Source organism: Corvus kubaryi, unplaced genomic scaffold (genome assembly GCF_017639235.1).
Source record: "Corvus kubaryi isolate FWS band 111438036 unplaced genomic scaffold, C.kubaryi_AGA036_p1.0 137, whole genome shotgun sequence".
Taxonomy (NCBI): domain Eukaryota; kingdom Metazoa; phylum Chordata; class Aves; order Passeriformes; family Corvidae; genus Corvus; species Corvus kubaryi.
Window position 1 is genome coordinate 8636460 of NW_024580671.1, and position 27028 is coordinate 8663487.

General features: G+C 35.9%; 1 protein-coding gene across 3 annotated transcripts in view; it reads right to left on the reverse strand.

Moving 5' to 3' along the window:
- Nucleotides 1-2736: 2736 nt before the first annotated feature.
- Nucleotides 2737-27028, reverse strand: part of CNOT2 (CCR4-NOT transcription complex subunit 2) — an 82053-nt gene continuing 57761 nt past the window's right edge. For all 3 annotated transcript variants that reach the window (XM_042017779.1, XM_042017777.1, XM_042017778.1), the window contains exons 3-15: nucleotides 25418-25484; nucleotides 21910-22057; nucleotides 21122-21304; nucleotides 18646-18725; nucleotides 17356-17481; nucleotides 14702-14826; nucleotides 13056-13176; nucleotides 12788-12944; nucleotides 10926-10987; nucleotides 10780-10829; nucleotides 9881-9981; nucleotides 9160-9304; nucleotides 2737-3876 (exon numbers count right to left, since the gene is read on the reverse strand). In XM_042017779.1, the coding sequence (XP_041873713.1) occupies nucleotides 3790-3876; nucleotides 9160-9304; nucleotides 9881-9981; nucleotides 10780-10829; nucleotides 10926-10987; nucleotides 12788-12944; nucleotides 13056-13176; nucleotides 14702-14826; nucleotides 17356-17481; nucleotides 18646-18725; nucleotides 21122-21304; nucleotides 21910-22057; nucleotides 25418-25484 (1452 nt within the window). In that variant the 3' untranslated portion in view covers nucleotides 2737-3789. The remainder of the gene's footprint in view (nucleotides 3877-9159; nucleotides 9305-9880; nucleotides 9982-10779; nucleotides 10830-10925; nucleotides 10988-12787; nucleotides 12945-13055; nucleotides 13177-14701; nucleotides 14827-17355; nucleotides 17482-18645; nucleotides 18726-21121; nucleotides 21305-21909; nucleotides 22058-25417; nucleotides 25485-27028) is intronic.

The window sequence follows — 27028 nt, forward strand, 5'->3', positions numbered from 1 at the left end:
AGGAGGGAGAGAAGTTTCTTTTAGGTGTCTAGTAACTTTAAACAGTGTTACTAAGAAGACAGACAGCTTTCCTCCAGAGCCCTGGCCACCTATGAGCCACTCAGGACCAAGCTGATGGCCCCACAGACCTCTGTTTCCCAGCACTGCCTACATCATGCCAAAGACTGTTTCTAGTCTCTTCATGGTCAACAGAAAGAGTCCCTCAAGACTCTGCAAAAAATCTTGCACCTGACTACAATACACAAGTTCTTACTTGGGTATATTCTCCCTATTTTTTTCATGGAAACTGTGAAATGGAAACAGACAAGTACAAGAAGTACTGGCTTGGGGACAGCGAGGATTTCAGACATGACATGTGACCAAGTGATATGATTATAAACATCACACCCATGAGGGAGTGGTGTGGTCAGTCATGAATCCCAACACAGGTGCAGCTGACACTTCATTGAAGGTCACAGACACGTGAAAAATATTTTTACCCATGTATTTGCAGGCTTCCCTGGATTACTTGGGTCTTCAATTAATCAAACCCATGAAGGTTCTCATGTACTTATGTAGTTGTGGCACCAGACACTAAGGTGGAGGAGATTGAGTGCTGGGTGGTTTTTTTGTTTGTTCATGTTTAAACACCCCAGTGGAGCATCCTCAACCCCTTCCGCCATGACTCTCTGCTACACCCTTGATTTTTCCACAAGCAGCATGGTTTGAATAACAACTGTTAAAATAGGAAGTGTTTTCTGCAATACCATGTATAATCAAATCAGTGAAATGCATGTTAACCCTGGAAGCAGGAAGCAGTGGATTAGCAGAGAAAGTGGAGCTAACTACTCAATAGATTTGTAAACAATACACAATAGGACGATGAGAGCATGGTGGACAGGCCAGAAATAGGAATACTTCTTTCCAAGAACATTGGGTTTTCTACTCAGAACTTACCTTGCACACTGTTGTACAGAACTACATTTATGGGGAAAAACACCCACCTCAAATAAAGGTATTTTAAAAACAGTATTCTAGTATCTCCCTATTCATAGAGTTAGTGGAATGTGAAAACATATTAAATAAGCCTCAGACCTTAACTGTTGGTCTGAAAATCTCCAGGTCAATTCAGCCACCTACCTGCCACATGAGCATGTAAATGAGGGCTGAGGTTTTCTTCCTTTGAGTAAAAAAAGCAGTACCTTTTTTTCAATTTTTTAAATTAATAAGGTATCAGTTAAGAAGTGGTTTCACTCTTACACCTTGTCTTCTGTTTTCTTGCTTCAACCCAGAGTGTAATATGAAATTAAGTCACAGATGCTGAAGTCTCCATATACACTTATTTAATTGATAAATGAGAGCCAGACTCTTCTTCCACCTGGAAGGAGCAAAGCACCAGTTCCATGCTCACAGGTGAGAAGTTTCCCAAAATCAGGCATCTCACATTTCTGAAAGACTGGTCAGTTGAATACAACTGCATCATCAAGTATTTTTTGGGAGAACTTAGGTTTCCCAATTTCAGCTTAATTGTTTTTAAAGTGTCACAGGTATTTAGTATTTTAATGTAACTGATCTTGCTCCCTCTACTACATGTAGTTAATTTCCACAAATACAGTAAGAAATAATTACATTTGATTTGAAGATGGAAATACTACTTCAGGAATCCTTACCAAATAAAAAAAAAAAAAAAAGAGCAAAGGTCATAGTGAGCCTCTGACAGTAAAAAATGTAATATTAATTGTGGAGGGAACAAGATGCTTTTGGAAAGTTATCGTTCTGAAAATTTATAAATTTATGTTTGGATAACCAAACAAGTGTTTGAATCTGCTTCGGTTTGAGAAAAAGGGAAAGCCACCATTTTTTTCAGCTGTATTAGCTATCATATGGATATCATATGGATTATAACCATCCCCTTCTTTCAAGCTGGAAAAACTTTGTTTTAATCATAGAAAAAAATATCAACAAGCTTATATTCTTATATTTACTATCCTAAAATAGATATTAAAAAAAGTTCAGAATTTAAAATTTGCCATACACCTGATACAGAACCACAGCAAGGCCACTAACGGTCCAATTTCCGAGCATAATTCAATACATGCAAACAAGCTGCTTTTGCACTACACAGAAAAATGGGTCAAAACATAAAAACAAATCCCAGGATTCACTGACACATCTTTTCTTGCTTTGGCAATTTCAGGTATTTTTCAATGATCTGCATCACCAGAGGCAACTCAATGAGAAGTGGCAACCGTATCTAGAAAAAGAAAACCATCCCAACAGCTCAGGTTTTTCTTCCTCCGCTCAGAACAGTTACAGTTTTCAGAACCAGTCTATATTCAGTTTATTTGCATCTGGAAGTTCAAGTAGAAGCGATCACCAAATGAAATGTATTTCTGTTTTAAGTGGGAAGACATCAACATGGAACTAAGCTGTGATCAGTTCTAACCCAAGTTTCTCCCAAGCGATGAATTCTTGAAGCATCTATCATTTGACACATTACCCACCCATTCTTCTAAAAATTATTTGCTATTAAAGAGAGGGGATCTGAAACCAAGGTTAACCAAACTTTTTGGCCATGGAAACTTTACTGTGGAAAAGAATATGAAACTCTCATAAATTTACTTGTCAGCAGCAAAAAGACTCTTCAAGTGTCTTAACCACTGTACAGCTCAATAGTTTTAATACTTCAATTTTTTTTTCCATTTTTCATTGTTGAAGAAATAATTTCACAATCTCAAATCAAAGTCAACACTGCAGTGAGGAGAGCTTTTCTACTTTATTACAAAGAGAAGAAGCCTTTATGTGGTCAGAAAATACAAGATTGATCTTTTTTTTTTCTCTTCCTATGAAACGCTGCTGTTCAAACAGCCAGAGTGAATTGTCTCAGTTCACTTCTTTAAGTCCCATCACATTCACTTGGGTATGGATGTCCTTGGCTGCTGAAAATCTGGCCCTTTAGTGCACAGGGCGACAAAGTAGTCCCCTGACCAGCAGTTCCAGAATGTCCCGTTTTCATATATTGCATCCATGCACACCTCCTAAAAATGAGGTACAGCAGGGCAAACATTTTCCAAAATAGATGTCATATATATAATATATACACATTCGTACATACATACCTTTATTCATGTGATGTCCAAAAATTTAAAAAAAATGTACACATTTATTACAAAATCGTAACAAAGACTGGACAGTGTTTTGCTCATTCTGGAAAGATGAAGCTCAGTAATACACAACTCTGGAAACTAACCAGAGACTGTGGCAATATCTTTCTTCTAAACAGTCAGATATTCTTGCATTAAGCTTGGCGAAAACTGCCTTTCAAAAACAGAAGGGGAAGTAAAATGAAGGAAGCAAACCTTGCTCATCTTTCCAAATGAAATACGAGAAGGATCTTCACATAAAAATGCACAAACATTTTTTATTACCAATAGTGCTACAATGAACAATGCAAATTTTGTTGTCTAATTTTTTGTCTTTTTTCTTTTTTTTTGTTTTTACATTTTGGAAAACTAAGTGGTAAACTTTTGTCAGTGTACTCGCTTGTCTTTACAGACCCAAGCTTGTCTGCTGGCAAAAAAGAAAACAGAAACAAAAATTCAGACCCTGCTCAAACTAAAGAAAAACAATTACAAATTTAGTTGTTGGGCAGCACATAATTAGTAAGGCAGGACCTCAAATGGTGACCCTTCACATGAGCCAATTGCCAGATCCTCAAGGAATTAAAACCAGGATGCCTGAGCCACATCAGTTCTGCAGTTATGTTGAGTATTGTGCTGAGACAGCCATACCCCAAGAAAAGGGAAGTCTTTAGAAGGCTTGCTGAGCAGGGTTGTAGTTGAAGGTTGATGGCAGATGAGGCCTTTCTTCTAATTTGTCATATTCCAGGTGGAACTCCTACAGTTAAAAAAAAAAAGACAAAACCAAATAAAACAATGTATCATTAACCTGTCAAGACCTGGTCTACCAGCCATATTGGAAAAGCACAAATACAGAGGAGATCAAGTACTAACTTATCCTAAGGCAAAACCACACGACTTTGCTATCTTGGATTCCATATTTTAAGGAGAAAAAAGGAGTAAATTAAAACAATCCTAAGCCATTACACCCACGACATGTAGGCTCTCCTATTCTTTTCAATGTTACACGACCCTCAGAACCCTTGTTATAATCTCAAACAATTTGATATATGCACGTACACAAAAAACACAATCACAGCATGAGCTGAACTATAAACAAAACATGTCTTTCAACATGTCAGGAGAGGCTTATTTTGGATGAACTAAAGTTTGGGAATATTTTTGTGTCATACTACCAGACCAAATAGCTTCAAGATGCACCAGGGGAGGCTCAGGTTGGACATCAGGGAGGTGTTCAAGAAACAACTGGACTTAGCACTAAGGTCTATTTGACATGGTGGTGACCAATCAAAGGCTGGATTTGATCTTAGAGGTCTTTTCTAACCTAAATGATTCTGTGAAAATGTCCCGGTTTCACCTTTGGAAACATTACCTAAAATGCTAGAGACAAAATACTGAGGCCCACTTAAGCCAAAATTTATCAAAATATTCCACCACATTTCATACTCATATTTAAGTCCCTGACCCACCAAACCTGAAAGTTTGTATTTTTCAGACCCTTTCAGTAGTTTTTAACTGTGTCTCATCCCTATTTTATCTTCATTCAAGGAACGGGGTAAGCAGAAGTTTCAGAACTGTTTTTTAAGTGTGGTTCTTGGTAATTCAACAACAACAACCTTGGACATACACAGATAATTTATTTTGCCTAACTTGGTGAACCTCAGCAGAACATCATCTGTGTCTGCAAAGCAAACTTACCCCACTATTTTCACACAGACATGAAAACATAGAGTAATGAAGAGACTATTTTAGAACACTCTCTGAAATGATTAAATAGTGTAAAATTCAGTACACGTAAATCTGTACTAAATTAAAGACTAAATCCATGCAAGAACAGAAATAAAATCTAGGGAATCCAACTCTCAGAACTCTCTTCTTTCAAGGCAAAACAAAGTCCATTTAGCACAGAAAGAACATTCAGCATAGTAAGGAAACAAAGTAGTGGAAAATGTGAAGCATTCTGTATTCCTCTAAGAATATTGTCCCTAAAACTGGAAAACCCTAGCAAAACCTATGTGGGGTTATAGCCATCTGCACTGAAACATTGCACATCTGCTCCATTTCTAGTTCCCGGCTCTCTACTCCAACCAAAGACTTTTTTAGGGTTTTTTTTTTTTGTCTGGTTGGTTGTTGGGGGTTGTTTATTTATTTAGGTTTAGGTCATATATACACAAGTGAATTGCTTCTGGCATTCCTACTAAAAACTGCATGCCAGTTGGTCTACGTTCTCTTTTTGTGCAGATGCTGAGACTGAAGAAATACTGCTCCCTCCTTGGGTAAGAAGTAAGATCAAGGGCTGCAAGTCCATGCACGTACTTTGGTGTCAAAGGCTGGATTAGGTTGGGTGGATCTTAGAGGACCTATGGCAAGGGTAGAGAGGGACTTTTTGCAAGGGCATGTAGTATGACAAGGGGAAATGGCTTTAAGCTGAAGAACAGTAAGATTTAGATTGGATATTAGAAATAAATTCTTTACAGTGAGGGTGGTGAGGCACTGGAACAGGCTACCCAGAGAAGTTGTGGATGCCCCATCCCTGGAAGTGTTCAAGACCAGGTTGGATGGGGCTTTGAGCAAACTGGTCTAGTGGAAGGTGTTCTTGCCCATGGCATGGTGGTTGAACTAGATGGTCTTTATGGTCTCTTCCCACTTGAACCATTCTATGATTCCATGATCTCCAGTAATTCTGCAGTCATTTTATAATAAAAAGATACCACTCAAGCTTTCTCTGCCTTTCATGGCTGTCAAGGTTTCTATCTTGCACATAACCATGGAAGGACCTGCAGATACTATCTAATCTACGGTCAGCTTCAATCAGTTAAGTGAACTTCCACAAGCTCTGAAATGCCTTCAAAATTACCCATGGAAAACTGCTAAATAAACTGGTAAGATACAGTTAAGTATCAGAAACCAGACAGTATCAGTATCCTAAAAAAGGGTTTTCCAAACTTACGGTTGTTGCAAGCATCTACTGGCAGTGGTAGCTGTAAACAAAGTGTCTGGAATAAATGCTCAAGAGGCTGATAAATCCTTTGTGTCCCACATTATTTGATTTTTCTTGAAAGAAGTTATTCAGCCTTCTTTACCTTTGTTAAAACTGATGTAGAACACTAATCTACTAAATCACAACTGGTTTATGTTTTTACAAACGTAAATCTTACAACTTAGTTATCTAAAGTAAACTGCTGTATTTCACTGCAGCAGTACTTCACACTGCAGTGTAATTTAAAATAGGGACAATAAATATGTAAGCTTATAATGCAAAACACACATCTGCAAAGCACAACACATTTAGAGTATGCGCTGCCCTATACTTGAGCATCTACACTAGAACAAGAACCAGATTTATAAAGCACCTTGAAAAATAATTGAATATGCACATATAAGAGACAGCAATTTACAAGCAAGTATTCCTGTTTGACTGCTTCAAAAAGGACTAGTGAAACTGTTAAGCAGCAATTATTATTGTGGCCTTCTAAGGAACTGATATTCCCAACATCCACTAATAATGTAGCAGTTATAATAAGAGACTGAAATTTATCAGAATTCCTTTTTTTTCCAGCTCCTTATAGGTCTAATTTCCTGAAGTATTTATTAATTACTTCTGCATTTGTTAGAAAAAAATTACTTGGCCATACTTTTCCTTGCATTCAAAGCAACACAGATTTATCAAATATTGCTGCTTCTTGTTTGGGTGAGTATGTATTAGTCTTCCTCAGAGGAAACCTCAACTCCAGAAACTAATACCAGAGGTAACAACATTACCACAGAATGCTAAGATCACACATGACATACATCTAAGTTCTTATTTATCAAAGGTGCAAATGTCAAAGAATTATTTCTAGTATGCAATTCCTTTTCCACGCAACAAAAATCTCAGTTTTCCCCAAAATCTTTCTCTAGCTTCCTGTGATCAATGCTCAATTTGCCTGCTCAAAGTTAAATAAAAATTTCAAAATAACAGTCCAGTTCAATTTTTTACATTAAGGAATACACAAGCCTAGAATAAAAGATATTATTGCTTCTTATGGACATTGGGGGGGAATAAATAAAATAATCACATTCCTGGTGAAAATACCACTGCAAGTGAAAAACTTTAGAAAATACTATCCCTCTCCTTACTAGCTATCAATTGCTTCTTAATGTTGGGGGAATTATTTTCAGCATGCAAATAAAAAGAAGCGAATCTATGTAGATCTTGGGAAAAACCATACAGAGGACAGTAGTGACTCCTATCTTTCCAGCACCTCAGGAGTGCCTAACAGGAGGATGTAGTGTGCATCACTCAAGCACTGGATGCTGAGCTTCAGAATAGCACTCAGGATTCCAAATAGAGACAATATTATCTTAAGAAGTAATGCTAAAGCATCAAATAGCAGCTGCATACATTTACTACAGGTAGAAAAAAGAGACATTGAAGAGGTTACTCTCCTTATACAATGGGCACCACTTCCTCCTAGTAAAAGGAAATGCTGTGTGTCCACACAAGCTAAAACCACAATTCCATTGATATATGAAACTACATGAGGCTCTTATTACTCATAAATAAATGGAACACATTCAGTTGACTCCAGAAAAGAAATCTATCCTTTCAAAAGGTAATTACTTCCCCTCTGATGACCTTCGGCAATAATAAAATAGCTTTAAACAGCACCCTGGGGGAATGTAAGGAAGCATACTACGCAAACGAATAACTCAAGTAGAAACAAAAACTTTCCTTTTATTTGGGTTTTCTTTTTGAGGAGTGATACTTTTGTTTAGAAGTTTTGGCATCACCTTGCACTTAGGAAAAACCATACAAGCAGGGCTCGCCATTGAAACTGTCAGTTACAGACCCTTGCATTTTCCTGCGGCAGGAGAGTCAAGGAGTCACACGTGCCATTGGACTAAAGAACCTCCCATATCCTTCGGGGCAACTGGAATGTTAATTTCTGACGGGAGCTTGCAGAAGCTATGCAAAATTACTGGGTGGAGGGAGTGGGGGAGGAAATAAAAATAGCCTGTATCTAGTTAATGTCTAGATGGCAAAACTTCAATACAGACAGAGGAGGACACTGAACTTTATTGTCTTTAAAGCTGATGTTTAAAAACACAACAGACGTAACTATTTAATGCAATGTCTCAATCTCCAAGTATATAGATACAACTCACCCACAGAAATGAAATGCCTTTTCAGCAAATAATTCATAAATTGGGCTGCAGGTGAAAAGAATTTTCTATGAAATACCTAAGCATGTAGAATCACAAAATATAGTTCCAACATGCTGGAATCACATTTGTTGAGTTCAAGGTTAATCTGATTTGATCTGCTAAGTGTTTTTTAGAGAAAAGGAAGAGTGTGATACTGTATCTACAGATGGTCGGACATAGAACATTATTGACAGTATTAATGGACAGAATGAGACAGAGATTATGACAGCTGGGAAGGGAAAAAGCTATAGCTTTCTGATTTTTTAATGCCTCTTGGTCTACAATACAGAAACAAGCATCATGGAAATATGCCTCCTGCTCAGAAGAAGTTATTCATTTCAAAGAACACTGACTTTCAAACAACAGAGCATGGAATTCCTAAGTATGGGTAAGGAGAGCCTGTACCCAAAAACCAAAAAAGCATTCCCTGCACCCATCCCACAACCATTTTAAATTCCAAAGTGAGGTGTGGTAGCATCCTATTTAGTTTTCTAAAGCAAAGTAATAAAAGGTTTGGAAGTAAAACTTCTAAAATGCCAAATAATGTCTTCCGTTCCGTAACTGTATACTGTGGGAAGAGCTTTCACTTTAACAAAATTCCTAAAAGAAGTTTTATGTCCTTCTATCTGCCAAAGAAAACCGGAAATAAGAGACAGCTCCTTATTTTCCGCAAGCAAGCCAGTGTTTCAGACCACCTTTATTCTCTCAGACATCAGAAATTAAGGTAATGAACCGAAATAGCAGGAGGTTAAGTTTGAGATTTTTGTGAAGAAAATTTTTGTGTTTTACTTTTGTCTTTGTAAAAATACATGGCTGACGAACTTAAAACAGCTACACAAGGGAAAATAGATACCTTAGCTACTTTCCTCCAGTTAAGACAGTCAAAGAAGTAGTATGTTCCCCTCTCGTACGTATTGGTTTTCATTGTTGGCTCCATGCCGGGTGCCCTGGTGATCCATACTCGTTCCTCTTTGTGGTATCTCCAATCCCGGTTAAATCTTCCATTTGTAATAGAAATGAAAAATAATTCTTAGTGTTAGTTATCTGAAATTGACTCAATAAACTAACTTTAAAGGTTTCAATCAGAACGGTACAATGCATTCAAATCCCAAACAAAATTTCTATGACATTGTTAAACCTGTGATTTCATACCTCTTCCACACAGTTACTACACCTCAAACTAAAACACATGAGAATCTTCAAGTCTGGTATGTTCAAACAACAAACTCTTTTAATGACTATTTACTGGTTCTTGTTTTGTTGATGATAGGTAAGTTACACATTCAATAACGACTGGCACCTGCCATGTTTTCCACAGTGCTTCATAATGAAAAATATGTGAGACAGGCTTTTGACTTCCACTATATGAATGTAAAAAAACTCTGTACAAAATGACACCAAGGTTGGAGGAGGTATTTAAAAAAAAGATTTACAGTTCAAGATTGACTAAGCTTCTTGCTTTCAATGTCTAACTTGTTGGGGTATTCTGCTGTTTGGTTTTTTTTTTAACATCTGCTGTTTTATTGTTGCAATAGATTAACTCATACAAGACTGACAAAATAGTTTGAACGTACAGCTCTACTGCTGCTAATAGCTGTAATACATCTCCTCCATTCATGTAATAGAGATAAAACAGGAGATCTTCTCCATATCGGCCAAGTTTTATTGCAGCCAGCTGCAAAAGATTGAAGAAAATGAGGATGAAAAATCACAACAGATAAATGTTTTAAAACACACTACCCCACTTAAATAACACAAGGATACATTCAGAACTTCCATCCTTCCATTTTAAGTGTGTTGAAAATGATATTCTAATACAACAAGAGTAATAGTTATTAAAACAATCATTTTTTCTTCACTTTCAGTTAACCTTTCCAAGTTAAAGCATACAATGGAAAAATACAGATGTAACAAATCAACAAGACAGAATTTTCTCCCTGTATCTGTGTATCCTCATCAACTTATTTGATTTGAAAAAACCCAACAAAACTTCTGCATGTATTTGCTCCCTTCACACCCTATTAAGTAACATTACTAAAATTTCTTATGCTATTTTTCAATGATGCCTACAAACAATTGAAAGAAAATATATCTCAAAAAAATCCCCTTTCATGTAGATATGGAATACAACAGATAAATGAGAACACAATTCTGAGCTTATCTTAAGAAGAAATACCTCCATTCAATTTGGCATTTGAATTGCATCACAAAAAACTTCATGTTCACGTGAAGGGCAAACTCTTAAAAACATACTGTGCTTTTTAGCTAGTCTTTTGCATGCCCATTCTCTTTTTGTAAGACATAATGGGTGCTTGATGCGTCCAATCAGCCTGTTAACACACCAGTGTTTCTATAAAGACTGAGGACATGCACAAAATGCACTGATTTTGAACCTTACCGATCTGAAAGAAAATTTCAAAAATTACTGATAATAAATTAACAAAAAAATGCACACACACACACACGTACTCACCTTATCCCTAATGTGAATGTTAGTTAAGTATTCAGATGGAACATGGAAGTCTAAAAAAGAATCGGAATTGATGCAACTATTAAGACATGTAAATGAATATAATTTGCAAATATTGATATTGAATTTAATAGTTACTTCTCTCTTACCTATGTCTTGAGGTCGACAAGGTGATGATGCCCACGGGGATGCAAATTTGGGATAAAGATTTCTGAAGAAAAGAGAAAAGCATAAATTTATAAAAATTAACCCCCAAACCAACCAACCAACCAACAATCGTTCTCCACCACCAATGTCGCAAACTTAAAAGCTGTATCTCACAACTAAATCCTTAGCTGGGGTGAGAAGAAAGAAGGAAACCTTCCTAAAGCAGCTACATTTATTAATTTTCTTTTTAATATGCACAGCAAGGTTGCATTTAAACTGCCATGGGAAACGACAGGGTCAAGATTTCCTTTTAAATCTTTCCTTCAACTTAGGTGCCAGAGGTCCCAACCTTTTCCAGGTATCCAATGTTATCCAGGGTTTCAATTTAACTAGGAATAATTGTCACAAGCCTGGTGGGTTCTGATTTATTAGCCTATGATTTAAAAGGGAAAGAAAAATTTATAGTGGTAGGTTGCTTTTTAAAACTAACCAGTAAAGATTTTACACTTCTTCAAAACAGGAGTTAGAAGGGTTAATTTAAACCACTAGCAATATATACAGAATTCTACAATTTTGTTTCTAAAGAACATTTATTGTGCTCATTTTTTATGTCAGACAGGTATTTTTACCAACCAAACTACCACAGAGGGCAGAAAAATTTGCCTTTTCATATGTGACGTAGTTTTAGTTTTTCAAACAACAATTCAGAGGGCAAGCAAAGAACATTTAACACAAGGAAAGATTGCAGGCCAGACACTGAGGTCTGCATGGGCTGTTTTGTTTGCAAAGCTTTTCTGCAGCATAAAGTAAAGCCAGCATTATAATATAGGAACTGTCTGAATTAAATGTTAACCCTATCCTCTCCATCCAAGAATCTAAATACACTATACATAGTAATTAAATACTAAAAATACAGTTATTTACAGCATAGCTGCTAAGAAAAAGCAGAATAATAAGGAACCATTTTTCCTGTGCTTGATATCCATATTCATCAAGCTTCCCTAACTACATGCAACTCCACGTAAATTTATGAAAGATGGAAACTATATGTGTATGCTGTCTGGTCTTTGTTTTTTTAATCAGTAAGTGCAAACTTTGCAATACATATACTACTCTGTCTATAATGCTAACACTATATAAATGTGTGCTGAAACAAAATGGTGTGAGATTCTCAGCCAAAAATCAGAGCACCAGAAATTAATTTTTTCTTACAGTTACAGTCACTTAAAATATACCAGTTTTGTCCATACTGATCTGAGTTCCTTCTGTAACTAGTGGAAAAAGAGAGGCAGCACCCTGTATTGGTTGGTTATTCATCTCACCTGTTGGAAGCACTTCTCCTACCATTAGTGCAGTCACTAACTACTTTTCTCCCCACTGCCTCTACAGCAAACTTGGATGACTAAACTAGTTCACTTAGGTGAACTGAATCACTGGAAGTTAACTATAAAACTACACTTTCATTTAAACTGATCCAGTGCAGCCTAACACTGCAGGTGTTCCGTTCATCATTACACTAATATAAATTGAATTATCCCCAAATTGCCCAGAGTTAAGTCTAGATATCCCCAAGAAATATTACTATTTGAAAAGGAATGTACACATTACACTTATAAACAACATACTATCAATTCCTTGAAGAAAGTCCTAAAGAAGCTAGGAGAATAAGCAAAGCCACTAGGTTTACTGAAAGCTTGCCATGAAGCTTCATTATGAAAATTTTATTTTCCTGTCATTACGTTTTCAAATTTTATTTGGCAAAATAGCTTGTGGGTTTGACAGTCAAGTGAGCTAAGTGAACGTACTACGAATGACGGCATAATAAAACCAAAACTGAAGACAAGATTAAAACACAGAAACTTACTCAGGAGAGTTGAGATTGAGACCTAGTGTTGTTAAATCACTTCCTAGTGCAAGGTGTACCATTCCTGGATCTGTCTCTGCTGCCCTGATGAATGTTAACAAGCCAATCATTCCAAACTGGTCCGTCACCATCCCTTGAGGAATGTTGGTAACCCGACCTAGGCAAGAAGAACAAATTAATTTTCTCCTTTTAAGTAGTGGAGCAATCAACAAGGTGATCTAAATAACTGTCAAAACTTTTAAAACAGAAAAAGTGGAATGACACATACCATCAGGTAACACCTGGATCCCTTTTTTCTGCTGGTTGTTATTTTGCGTAGTTGAACTTTTATCTCCAGGAAACTTGGGCCCATCTGTGCTGGATGATGTTTTGCCTGATGTACTCAAATTCTATTAAAAATAATTTGCAGAGTTGGTATTGATGAAAACAAACCAAAATGAAAATACTTTTGACCATATATTTTCATTCAAGCACTCTAAGCCAGTACATCAAGTTACTCCAATAAATGGCATCAAGCTGAAGCTCCTGAATTCTGTTGACAAACGTTATGTACTATTTAACATTTTCCAAAGTATACCTGTCATACAGTAATTACTATTAATAGGCTAAAGGTTTCCAGTCTAAAAGAATAACTTATTTTACACTTGAGTTGGAATACACAGTGGATATCGCAAGTGCCTGTGACTAGCGGTTCTTTTGGACTCGCCACATAATGGATGTTCCGCATAGTCTTGCTCCTGTATAACACTCCATGACACAGTAACACGTAATACTCAAGCCAATTTCAGGTGCAAGCAATATACAATTGGCCCATTTGAAGCTACCAGGAAAGACATGTAAACACTATGTCTGATATAAAAACTATGCTGCACTATGTCTGGCAATAGACTATGTAAACAGACTATGCTCCAGGAACCTGTATACTGACAAAATATATTTGCCATATGTATAATTTCTTACTCTTCATTATTATTTACAACTCTACAGTAATACAATTAATCATATTTACTATCTCTCTCTCCTTACTATACTCAGTACTAACTGTATCAGAACATTTTCCTCATGATAAAACTGCCCACAACATTTGGGGCTAGACTTCCTAATCTCCCTTTGTTTGAACAGTTCATTTTTTAGTTCTTACATGAGTGTTGTCATGTCTACTACTTATTCCCCAGTATTTATGCCACTGTCATTAACATACTTTTTGCAATTAGGAGTAATAAAGCAATCAGAAACTAGAATATTTTGTCAAATCCTGCAGGAAACTGTCCTCTGTCAACTACATTTTATTCACCTTTCATTTGCATAAAATAGCATTTTTTATTACAAATCTTTCAGAGTAAACAATGAAGAAAAGCCCATAATCTTATAATCTAAGATATATATCTAATGCACAATAATTATACCAATACTTAAGATATAATGTATCTCACTAGTCTACAATATAGCTGTCAATGCTCTCAATTAAAAGAGCTTGTTCCCTCTGATTCCACATCTCCCTTAAGAATTTTACCTTAAAGTAATATTGTACCACCTAACTTTTAAAGGATTTGACAACTTTGAAGAAAAATTACAATGTATAAATTATTACTACTGATGAGAGGCATTAGTAGCAAAAAATGAGCTGTAATTGAGAGAAAAAAAATACAAATCACGAACTTAAAAAATATTATCAGTTCTCAAAAATAAGTTTTGACATCTCCAAGAAGAGTGACTGTTTGGACTGAAAAACTTTCTGAGAAATTCCATTTACATAGTTACATTTCAAATGCTGCTTTTACAAAATCTCTCATTAATTTAGAGGGGCAAATTTGAAAATCTCTTACTAAAAATATCATCACTGACCATTTTAAAATATAATCATTAAAAGAAATACGAACACTGAAAATAAGAGAGGATTTAAGGTTTGCTTACGGATTTATTGTCATCATTACTCGATGTTGGATCTTTGTAGCTGGAGCCCGGTAATGCTGGAAAATCTTCATTGTGTATTGAAAAGTCCTGGGACTGCTCACTTGCTGGTTTTGTTACCATTCCAACTATCATCAAAATGAAAGCAGGAATAACATTAAATGACTGCTAAGTAAAAAATTTCTCTTCTGCTGATCTTGCTTAATGTCCATTTTCATTACGTGCAAGCTGTACAGCAATGACTTAAAAAACCAGGTAAAGCAAAATAAAGCTATTCATTCAAAACATCCACACATATTAGACTAAAGCCTCTTATTTATGCGTGAGCTGAGAAACACTCCGGGTTAAATTCATCGACACATCCACTGCACCTGTTTCACACATCTAAATAATCAAATAATCTTTTCAGGCATTATTAAAGCTGTATTTAGGTAAATCCACTGATCAAGGATGCACTGCTTTTAAAAGTATGATACGTTTTTTCTCTGTCCCCTAATTGCATGAAGAATTTTTTTGCATAATCTCTTCAGAAGCACGTATTCTCAAAGGACAACCAGCTAACTTGCAGCAGAACATGTCAACAATGAAATACTTGCCTATGACATAAAAATGACTCCTACTTTCAGTATGAAAACTGAAAGCATTTGGCCTGCAACTCTTAGTGCTCTGACCCTAATTTAAAAAAAAGCAGGCCAGTCACATTGGAACATGGACAACTGAACAGGAATTTTTTTTTTTTAATGCCAGTTCAAACCAAACCAAACCAAACAAGCCACACCACACACCCAAGAGTGACTAGACTTTGCTGAGATACAGAGAAATAATACAGTGATTTGGTTGCAAAGAACACTGCACTAGAGGAACAGAAGACAGAAGGAAGTCTAGGTCCTAATCTTCAAAGACTCTTAATAAATGGATAGGAGTAAAACGGTTCAGTATGACAACATACGACTTTCTTTAGTATTCTGGAATTAGAGATCTAAGTTCCTTTATTTAAGAAAAAAGAACAACACTGAGTTAATCTTGTTTCTGCTGTTCAGCCTTTTCATCCAGAGTTATTACAATTTCTTCCACTGGATGAATAAAACTGATAATGAATTAACTTTAATGCATATTTTTATTCCATCTAAAAGTTATTTGAAGTATAATTTTCCTGAATAACTAAGCATGAGGAAAGTAGGTCTCTGCTCTGTTTCAAATCTTCTCTTTCTTGTCCACAACCAAAAGTGCTCTCCACATTTTGTGCTGGAAGACAGTATCCTGTGTATCTTACATTTTCATTTTTTGATTGTTTACACCTCCATACTCATCTGCTGCACTAAGCAGATGCTCAGGGTAACTCTTCAGAGAACTTTGTTTCGTGGTTCACCATGCAGTCATGCCAACTGCTATGCTAGCACCAAAATGGGGAAATGGTGTAAGCACAAGAGCAATTACAGATTTTTTTTATGCTGCAGTGCTGTTTAATATTGAACTCAAGCTTCACGCTGAAGTACATCTGTGTGGATCTCCCTCCTATCTTCTAATAATTTTTCACATACTGTCTTCTTCTTCAGAGTTGGAACTAGATGGTCTTTAAGGTTCCTTCCAACCCAATCCATTCTATGATGGACAAAATCTTACATAAGCCTCTAGCTGTATTAAGTCTCCACTCATGCTTGATGTGAGTTTTGAGTGTCTTCATCTGGGGAAGTCACTTTTTTCCTGTGTTTAACATTTCAGTTCAACTTGTTTAGTTTTTTCTCACAGCTATATCTTATGCAGAGGGCCCTGGTTATGCCAAATCCATGAGGCTACTTGCTCTTGATAATGTGGTATCTATAATGTCCAATTAAAGTTGGAGTTATCTCTGAAAAACACTAGCTTTTTATAGTTAGAAAACACTAGGTTATTTTTGGTTCAAAATTGACAAGTGTCACAAAAATAACTTACGGTTATAAAAGCAACTTTTGACAGTAGCTGATGCAACATGCGTGACAAAATCTACTAAAGCAGTAACAAAAAGAAAGTTTTGTGCCTCACACTAGCTTACCTGAATTTTTTCAAGACCCAAATAACAAGATTTGTATCCACCTAAAGGCTTTTCCTTTTATTATTTTTTAACCTGTACAGCAAGAATTATATGACACATGCTTGGAATCTGACTGATAATAATTGATGCTTACAGGTTATTTTTTTGAAATCTGATGTTCATCATAAGGGTGACAGTGAACAGTACAGCAGCCAATACTATCAATAAACAGCAAAAGTTTACAATATGTTTACAGCTTATGACTTTTTACACAGTAACACCTCTACTAATCTAATACTAATCCTGTAATTTGCTACTCAGACAGCGACAGCTCTTGTATACACGCAATTTGAATAAAACCTATCACCTAAGAAATTTCAAGAGTGAGCAGCCTCAGAGCAATCATACCATACATACCAAAAATCCCCAACAATCCCTACTGGCAGTGAAACTAAAGCAGATTAGTTCTAACACTTATGAAAGGGAGTCTCCAACCACAGATACTGATTACTCATTTTTTAAAATGAGTCTTAGCAGTTTACATGTCTGGCATTTTTGAAAAGACTGTCTATTGTCTTATGAACAGAAAGAGGTGAATCAAGCAAATTTCATTTCACTCAAAGAGCTTTCAGAAGTATGGTCTTACCATAGGGTGCCCTTCCAGCTAAAGGGTTTATTAATGGAGTTGGATTGCCACTTCCTTCCCTTCTGTTTCTGTCTGCTAGTGCTGGAAAATCTGAGAGGTCCAGTCCTGTCACATTTTCACTTCCATCTACAATAAAAACAGGTATTTTTAAATCCCTTATGTATTTTTTTCAAAGACTTAATTATGAGCAAGATAAATGTAGGACATATTTTCTTTCAAGTTGATCTTTTTTCTCATTCTATAATTATTACAAGTAACTACAGCTTTTGTGTTACAAGACTAGCCTAAAGAGCATCAGGATGTTTGAAGTTCGCCTTCAAACAATAGCTAGTCAATAGCATTTAGTAAGGTCACCTCCTCTTGAATTAAAGACTGTACACATAAAATACAAGCAAACTATCAAAATTTAAGTTCTAGAAAAGGTATTTAAATTTCTTTTAAATATGCTTTAAATTTGAAGAGCTATCAAGAAGAAATTTGAGAGAATAACCCATATTAGCAGCAGCATCAAACAGCTCTATTGTCCTTAGATAAGGTAAGATAAAGCTTAAGCAGCTGAAAAGCCAATGCAGTGCAAGTTATGTGGCAACACTTTTTGATTTGCAGCAGAAAATGCTACATAGGTGAGGCCAGAGCTGCAGCTCATAAAAATGTCACAATGTCCTAGGGAATGCCCAAGCCCTTCTACTCTTGTGATGTCACCAGCACCTCAGGTTGCTTCATATATGCAGCCACATACAGAAGCATCAGCATAAATGAACCTAAATCATTTATGGAAAAAGATATTTTCCCCTCTCTAGTTCACTAAATTCAGGTGAAGAAGTAATTCCCAGAGAAAAATCACAACTTAAATAACTGACTGAAAGGATCCTATGATAAAGCAGCTGTTCAAAAGGAGTTTGAGATTTAAAAAAAAAAAAAATAAAATGCTTTCTGACTGCTTTCACATACCTAATGCTTTCATAGGAAATGGATAAATCTTTTCTTCTCCGATATCCTTTTCAGGTTCAAGAGCTATTTCGTATTTCTAACCGAACAGGTATAATCTACAGCCATGTGACATACAGCAAATATACTACAGAACTACTTTCACTTTGTCTTCAGAACTAGTAAAATCCACTGCTAATGAAGTACTACCCAGTTATCTAACATTGCTCTTGGAGCACCATTTTTACGGAACAACTGAAAATGATCAGAAAGTTGCATTCCAACAGAACCAAGTATTTTTAATTAGACTTAAAAAAAATCTCTACTGTAGTTTAAGATCAGTATTACATAGAGTAAACTCACCCGTTCCATTAAAAATGTTACTTGATAAGGAGTTATTCATTCCAAATGCCTGATTTCTGTTCATCCCAAATCCAGACATACTGTGAAAAAAATCCAGGAAGTCAGATAAAAGGACATACATACTTTGTATTTCCAGTGGTAGATCTTATGGGGGGAAAAAACCCTGAAATTATTTCAAGCCTAAGCAACCCATATTAACCTAAACTCAGTTTTCAATTATTTTCTGAAAACACTGAGCAGCAGCAACAGGCACTGCTCAATCAGGTCAACTGGAATGACTTCAAAATATCTTAGTTTTTTAATAGCCATTGTGTATGAAGACATCTGTCAACAAACAAGTTATGACAAACATGATCGTTACTCAATATTTCATATACAAAAATGAAGCAGCAGTAAATGCAGTAGTTAAAAATCAGGCTGTAATCCATCATTTGGCAGGTGGGAAGCTCGATCATGAAAATGACCAAGCTTGTCATGACTCATTTATAAGCTAAACAGTTATGATGTGCAATCACGACCATGTACACATGGCATTACTGTGAGTAGAGGGATGGTCTCTGTCAAGAGATGAGCTACAAGTTCCATATAGTCAGGCAAAAACATTTAAAAACATCTAAATATCACATTGGACTACTGTGGTTGCACAGACACCTTCACAAACAATCCGTTTCATCCCGCAAGAGCTGGAGATTTCAAGAAGCCCAAAGGTAGGGCCCCAGCTGAATGAAATTTTGAATGTCTGCCCTGTGGAAATCACAACATCCAGTTTTCCCCTGTAAGAGGACAGAAGCTGATACTTTGGAAATTTCCATAAATAAAAATATTAAATGCTTCCCTAGTGGAAATTTTACCAATTCAAACTTTTTACACAGTTACAAATCCGAAGCATTTAACTCTAATTTGAAATACCTTCAAATGCTTCATGTTCAAAAATTTAACCTAAAAACTTTCATTGCTCCAAGGAAGCAACTATTCAGAAAATGCTTCTTGAAAGTCACATAATGCATGCACCTTACAAGCCAATGACATAAATTCTTTTTCCCAAAATATGTTTAACAAAATTTTGAAACTATCAATTATCCATTGGATATGTACTACTATACTTCCATAGGCTAATAAGCTGTGGAATAAGAGCCAGTCATTGTTTCAGAGATATTTCCTTCTCCATTTTTAAGACTTGTAGCTTATTGAACATGAGAAATGCTAACAGCGAAGGATAAGCATTTTAATTCAAATATTCCTACACACAGGGATTTCATTATCCACCCTACAGCTAAATGATATTTAAACAAGAACTTTGTACACATGTATCAATATCCAGTATCATTGTCCTTTACACACAGAGTTTTTAAGTATATTACTATTTCATCCTTTTGTGATCTCACATTTCAAAAATACTTTAAAATATACTATCTTTTAAAATGATACCTCTACTTGCCACTATACAGGACGGAAAAGACAAACTCTGCTTAAACAGAGGGAAGAGACAAAGTCTTTTCACGCTCCAAGACCACAAACTGCTAGTACCGGATCACTATTTGCTGTGATTGAGAACAGCATCTGTATGCCTGCTTCATTGTGAAACTACAAAACTAAACAACCTGATTAAAATTCAGATTAACTGTGACATTAGTTTTTACATTCCTTTATCTATTTTGTAAAATACTAGACTGGGTTAGAGGTGGCACCTGACTGCGATGAGCTTGTTTGTGCTCTGTATAAGAGGCACTCCTCTAAGGAACAGCCTGAAGGGAGAAAAAGAACTTAACTGGGAGCACAGGGATCATGAAGTAATGGAACCAAGCCTCAAAAGCAGTCAGCCATGCTAAGCTGTGACTACACACATTTAATTATTAGAACTAAGAGACTACGTACTACAAGTTTATCAGTATGAATGAAGTATAAACACAGCACTGTAACAGTTAAAGCATAATGATTTATGATGTTAGTATCCTGCCCAGAATTAGAAAAGGAAAAGAAGAAACTGAGAAACCTTTGGCATCCAAATGAGCACTAAATCCCTAAATGAATGGCAAGCCACTCTTCTCTGTATCATTCCAGAATTTAAAGAAGTAAAATACTAGATCCTTACTGTGTCTGAATCAGTTTACTACTCTTGCAGAATAACTACTGTGTTTTTAAATTTTGCCTTCCTTCTTCCCAAAGTCATAGATGAACAGTTTTAAAACAGATGCACATGCTGAAAATTCAAGGTATGTTTCAAAAATAAACTTGGGAATATCTGAGAAACATCACATACTTTAGAACAGATGCAGTAGAAATTCAGTAGTCAGAAAAAGAACTTAGCTTAAAGCCCTCAAAGACCTTACGAGAATACTACAAGGAGCTTCAAAGTTTATTGCCCAGACATGAATACAGGAAGCAGGTTTAAAGATTTATTCTAATGGATAAAAATTACATTTCCAGAGCAGCATGTCTATGGCTGTACAGGGATGGTCCAATTAAAGAGCCTTACCTGTTCACAGTAAAAGGTTGTCGAGAGGGTTGCTGCTTTGGCATACATATTATGCTTGGAGAGCTTCTGTTGGGGCTGCCTAACCCTGAACTGCTCATGCTGTTTGTCCTGCTGGGAATTCCAATGCCCTGACCAACCTGGGAGTGGTTCATCATATTCCTAGGATTCATAGGCAATATCCCCCTGAAAGAGAAAAACCATCCACAGAGATGAATCTGTACAACAGTATTTGGCTACTCATTTAGATTACTAATGCAGGATAGACTCCGAGCTGTTGCAACTTAATTTGTGCTTAGCGACCAAACACTGTGTTTGGATTACTCTATAATTAATGCAGTTCTGTATTTCTTCAGAAATACCAAATGACCCAGTACATAGTAATCAAGTCCTTCATCAGGTTTAGATAAATACTTAAGTATTATGCATATGAAAAGGCATTACAGCTCTTTTCTAATGAGCACTTCAGACCTACTATCTTTGTATTCTTACACGGTGTATGACACCACACCAAAATTTTAACTGTACAATCAAATAACAACCTCTTACATTCTGAAGCAGAATTTGCCAGCAATTTGTCCTTTACATACAAAAATAAAATACTGTCTTACAGTAAATCCTTACTTTTTTATGGTATTATTTCCTAACACAGGCAGAGGTCCATAGAAACTTAGAAACTACTTCTCTTCTTTGTTAATTTATCAAACTGCAAAGTATGAGACAAAATATGCAGAACATTTAACAAGAGCTCTGCAGAAAGACATGCAGAAATATCGGCTATCGATAAATACCTGCTCGGAGATGGAGGCGTGTGAAGTGACATTGTTGGTACCCCTGTTGTTGGCGTTACGTGGCTCGGTAACTGAGTGCCTTGTGATAAGCTGCGATTTAACTGAGGGGTATTGTTGCTCATTCCCCTCATTGGAAGGCCTAGTGCACCTATTGAAAAAAAATTCAGAGGGGTGGAGATACAGAGCAATCAGGAACAAGGTCTTCTTCCATCAGGTGTAGATGGAAACATTTATGGTGACAACGTACAAAAAAAGTGTAAAGACTGAAGGAAAGTACAGTGTAAAAACTAAGTCCTCGTTTGGATAGTAGAAACCCAATTATCAAATCTATCCCCACTTCTGCTTAACTTTGGAAAGGCTCTTTAAGGAATTTCTATTTGAAGCCGCTAACAAAATTTTGTTTCCTCTGAGACGTATACTGTAAAGGGCTGAATTTTGAGGTTTTTGATCAGGACATGGAAATCTACAAATTATTTCAAAAGAAGACAGCATTTTAGGAAAATCGGTAACTTCACTCAGAAAAATGCTAATTACTTTTGAATAAATAAGTATGTATTTGACGAGTACTTAGAACACTGATTTGTCTTGCTAAAAATTAAGCAAATCTTTGATAAAAAAAAGCAAGTGATAGATATTTAATTAACAATAACGTTGTTTTTAGGACAGCGAAAACAACATTTGAGGCCAATTTTCTCTTTACAGTTTAAGTAGCTTCTTTATGGCAACAGTACTTCAGTGTCTGTGATCAAGTTTGGCCTTTTAAGAACAGAAAGCAAGCAAAATTTTAATGGCCCTCTATTAGCATTTAAAAGCATACAGAAGAGTTTTAACAATGTGATCAAAAGTATTTTCTACGCAAACAATTGTGTGTGACAGAATAAAGCAAGCACTTCAGAGAGGTAAAAAATTCAATTACTTTCATTGAGAACAGCAGAAAATAGCCAGTTACTGCTCTGTGTTTCAAAATGTCCAAAAACTTTATGAAGTTTTTCACCATTCTCACATCACTTTTCTGTGTTTAAGAAGTTCCAGAATTATGTTCAAAGACAAGAAAAAGTTATTTAGTGCAACACGGCAATAATAACAAATTTAGCATATAAAAAACAATGGCTGTGACAGCTCCTATTGCTTTGGCATAAGGCTACTGAGGCAGACTGACAGAACTCAAAACCTTATCTTGCAGACCAAACAAAAGAAAATTCTGATGGATCAGCACTCTCCCATGGTAGAACACCCCTGCAGAAGAGCTGAATATGCCAGTGTATAACATGGTTAAATACTAAGAATGCAAAGAACAGACATGGCATATGCTCAAATTATTATCATGGACAAAGCCTGAAGAAATCTCCCAGTCATCCAGCTTTTACACTTTAAGAACTGCAGTCTGTGTCATACCCTAAAATTTGCAATCCAGGGAGTTTGCAATAAAACTCAAGTGTTTAAAACATTCAGATTTATCTCTATACGTTCAGATTAAGAGGTAGTGTGACTTGCTATAACAAGCATCCTAACATTTCATTAAAAGTTGATTACATTAAAGTGTTCACTGTAAATATTTTGGCAATTTGCTGCATCAGAATAATTTCAATGAGCATAAATATATATTATAAATAATATTTCCCCTTGATTAACAATTACATGGAATTTTAAAAATAAAATGGTACAAAAAAAATTACATACACTTTTGAACTAGATACAGCACACCAAAAAACCCAATTAGGATATTCAACTTAATTTTGCGCATTTGTTTTAGCAAAGCCAGTTTTAGATGGTTATTTCTTCTTGTTGGCTTTCTTTAAACTTGAAGTTTTAACTATTAAAGTTGTCACAGTGAAGTAGAACCATATTCCTGGCAAGGAGGGGCAGTTGAAATATTCACCATATGAAGAAAAAAAAATCCCAAACCCTTTTTTCTTACACTTTCCACTTTTCTAACGGACACAAGAGATCTACATAGACTGTGCTGGAGGCAGACCAATGAAATGGCTGATTTCCTTCCTACTTGTCGAGTTTAAGTTACATTAATGCTGTAACATGACACCTTGCTTAATGACTGACAGCTACCAATCATTAAAAGTGCATAGGTGCTATCAGCTTTGTTTTTCCTAAAGTATATTTTAATCATAACCATGACTTTAACACAAAAGTTTCTTGCCCCTTTTTCTCAAGATCAGGTAGAAACTGAAACCTGATAATATTTATTTTCAAGGTTTTAGGCATACATTTCTCCATGTTACAGCGATTACATCCTAGGCACAGGAACCAACTGAATGAACAACCAAGTTGATAAAAAAAGTTTACCTTAAAAAATAAACAACAAATAACTGTGATAAACAGAATGAATAAACTATTTCAGTATCTGTATACAGTTAAGTCTGAAAGGTTCAACAGTGCCAGAATGAGCACCTTGAAGACAAGAGCCAAACGTGACTCTCACACTGGCTAGAAGCTGCTCATATAAATCTCAGTAGCATTAAAATGGCAGTTTATATTACAGGGTCACTCATCAACAGCCACTGAGATAGGAAAAAAACTTCCAAAAAACCACTGCCACCAAAAAACAAACAAAAAAAAACCCCAAAACCCCACTGTATTTTTAAAACTATTTCAAGAAAGCCGAAAGAAGTCAGGAAGGCCATGCATCTAGCAAATAAAGCTTTTAGTTTGTCCAGATAAAAAAGTCCAGACTCTCTAAAGTTCTCTGAAGACACTTCTTCTTGGAATCTGAGTCAAATGCACTTAGCGAGACAGCAGAAAACATTTAAAAGCATACAGTGACAAAGGAGAGATGATATGCACAACCAGTTTTACTTGTGGAACTGTATCTAACTCAGATATTCTGAGCCACTGCCTGAGTGCACCTCTCGGTTACCAGAAGGTTTAGTTCTCACTGCTGGCCCTAAGTTAGGTGGTCCTTAAGTCAGCATTACACTGAGACTGTTGCTCTATAGCTCTTCTATTGCAACAGTGTCCATATGACTGGCAGATACATGAAATCTTCAAGGCACCGGAAAGAAAAAAAAACAGCGATGCAGAAAGCAATAATCCTAATCCTAAAGGCATGTCTCTTTGTCAAATCCAAGTTGCCAAGCATGTACACAAGATTTATTGTGCTCCTGTAGAGCATGAAATACCAGTTATATTTAAGGTATATGTTCCTTCTATTCCTTACATAGTTTTCTGAACTAGGCTCATTTTGGCCCAGCTTTCTTTCTTTAGGTTTTTCCTTCAGAGAGTCTGTTAAATCACAGGTAATTAAATCACAGATAATAGTACGGTTATATTTGGACATTTAGCAGTTATAAAGTGACATATATGACATTTTGCACACTAAACACTGCAAAAATGCGTATTAAGCAAAGCAAAAATGTATCTTAAAATAACTGTATATAGAGACACACTCTCATTTTTACAATCACCAGAAAACAAAGCCATCTGCATGTTCCAGAGTGTCAAACTAATATATTTAGCATAAAATAAAAATATTATTGATAAAAAGAATTCTTACTTTGTTGCCCGTATAAACTTGCCCCAAACTGAGACAGCTGACCTGATGTTGATGGTGATGCCAGCATCTAAAATGTAAGAAGATTAAGAGGTTACTAAAGACATAAAGATATTGTGCTATCTTGATCTGGAAGTTTACAATACTATGTTATGCCAAGAAAACCAAACCAACTGAAAACTCATTCAAAGTCATGAAAAATTTCAGAAACTCCCCCAAAATATCTGTACAGTAACACATGTAGCAGTGTATTACACATCAATAAAAATTTATGACTTCACCTGTATAAACACAGACTTTTACTTGCAACAAAGAGCACGAAGATCTACAAGCTTTCAGGTTTCCTTACAGCTAGAAGACCCATCATTACAGAAAAAGAAATACTGCTTTACTTAAATCAGAGATCATCTTCCTCTGCAAACCATGTCTCATACAACCAGATCACTTCCTGCTCAACAAGTGAAAATTTTGTATTATCCTTTACAATATAAGTGGATAGGTAGCAGCAGGTCTATATGAACAGATATGAACTTCAGATAAGATTCCACTGTTAAAATTATAATACACTGCCCTAAGAGCTAGCTTCATGCTTGTACACAGATATGAACAGGACCCACAAATGTCAGAAGCAGTATTTCTTGCTCTACCATGCCCACTTTAGAGAAATCATGTATTACTAAATATTTCCATTAAACCCTTTATCAACTTTCAGACACCACACCAGAAATGTGACAAACTCTAGAGACTCTTGGGAAGAGTAAGATCTAACTAAAAATCACCAGCACCATCTATGAAGAAAGATGGAGATTCGGGTTTGCATACCCCAGAAAGAAGGCAACTAATGTAGGCACATGACACCAGATTTCCAACCTCTGTTGTAAGGGGAAAAGAAAAAACTGTTCTCCATGCTTCTGAAGAAATGTAGAGTATGAATTAATTTCAGAAACAGTATTAATAACTTTTTAGACCACAGTCTAAATACTTGGAAAAAACCCCTTTGCAATCTTGAGGGAAGTTAAATATTGGAACATCCATCCCCATATGCTTTTTTTCTTGATTAGCTGTTCACCGACACTAGGTATAGCTGATTGTCCCCCTGGAGCAAGAAGAGTTATTAGCTGACCTAATCCCTCCATCCACAACAGCACGTGCTACTTCTGCTTAGTAACACATGGGCAAATAGCTGCTTGTTTAGTGAATTAGTCTGGACTTGGACTGAATTTTAGGATGGTTTCATGGAAAGGAATGTCTGGATTCTTAGACATAAGGCAATTTCAACCTTTTTTGACTTGAGAGTAAAGAATTCAAATCAAAATAACTTTACTGTGATAAATGGCAAATTGCTTTGTTGATATCATCTAGACAGATGAAAAATTCAAACAAACCTTATAAACTGAATCTGCTAGTTGTCTATACTGGGGCCAAATCCAGATGGTAGAAATGAGAAAGAAGACATGCAGGGTAAGTCACTAAGTACCAAAAGTAGCATTCACATCTGTAAGTCACAAAGTATTTATGATTTTTTGAATATATACAGAAGGCACGAAAAAAATTACAGCAGGCAATTACTGTAGACCATCAGAAAATAAATCAGTAATATTACCTCAACATACA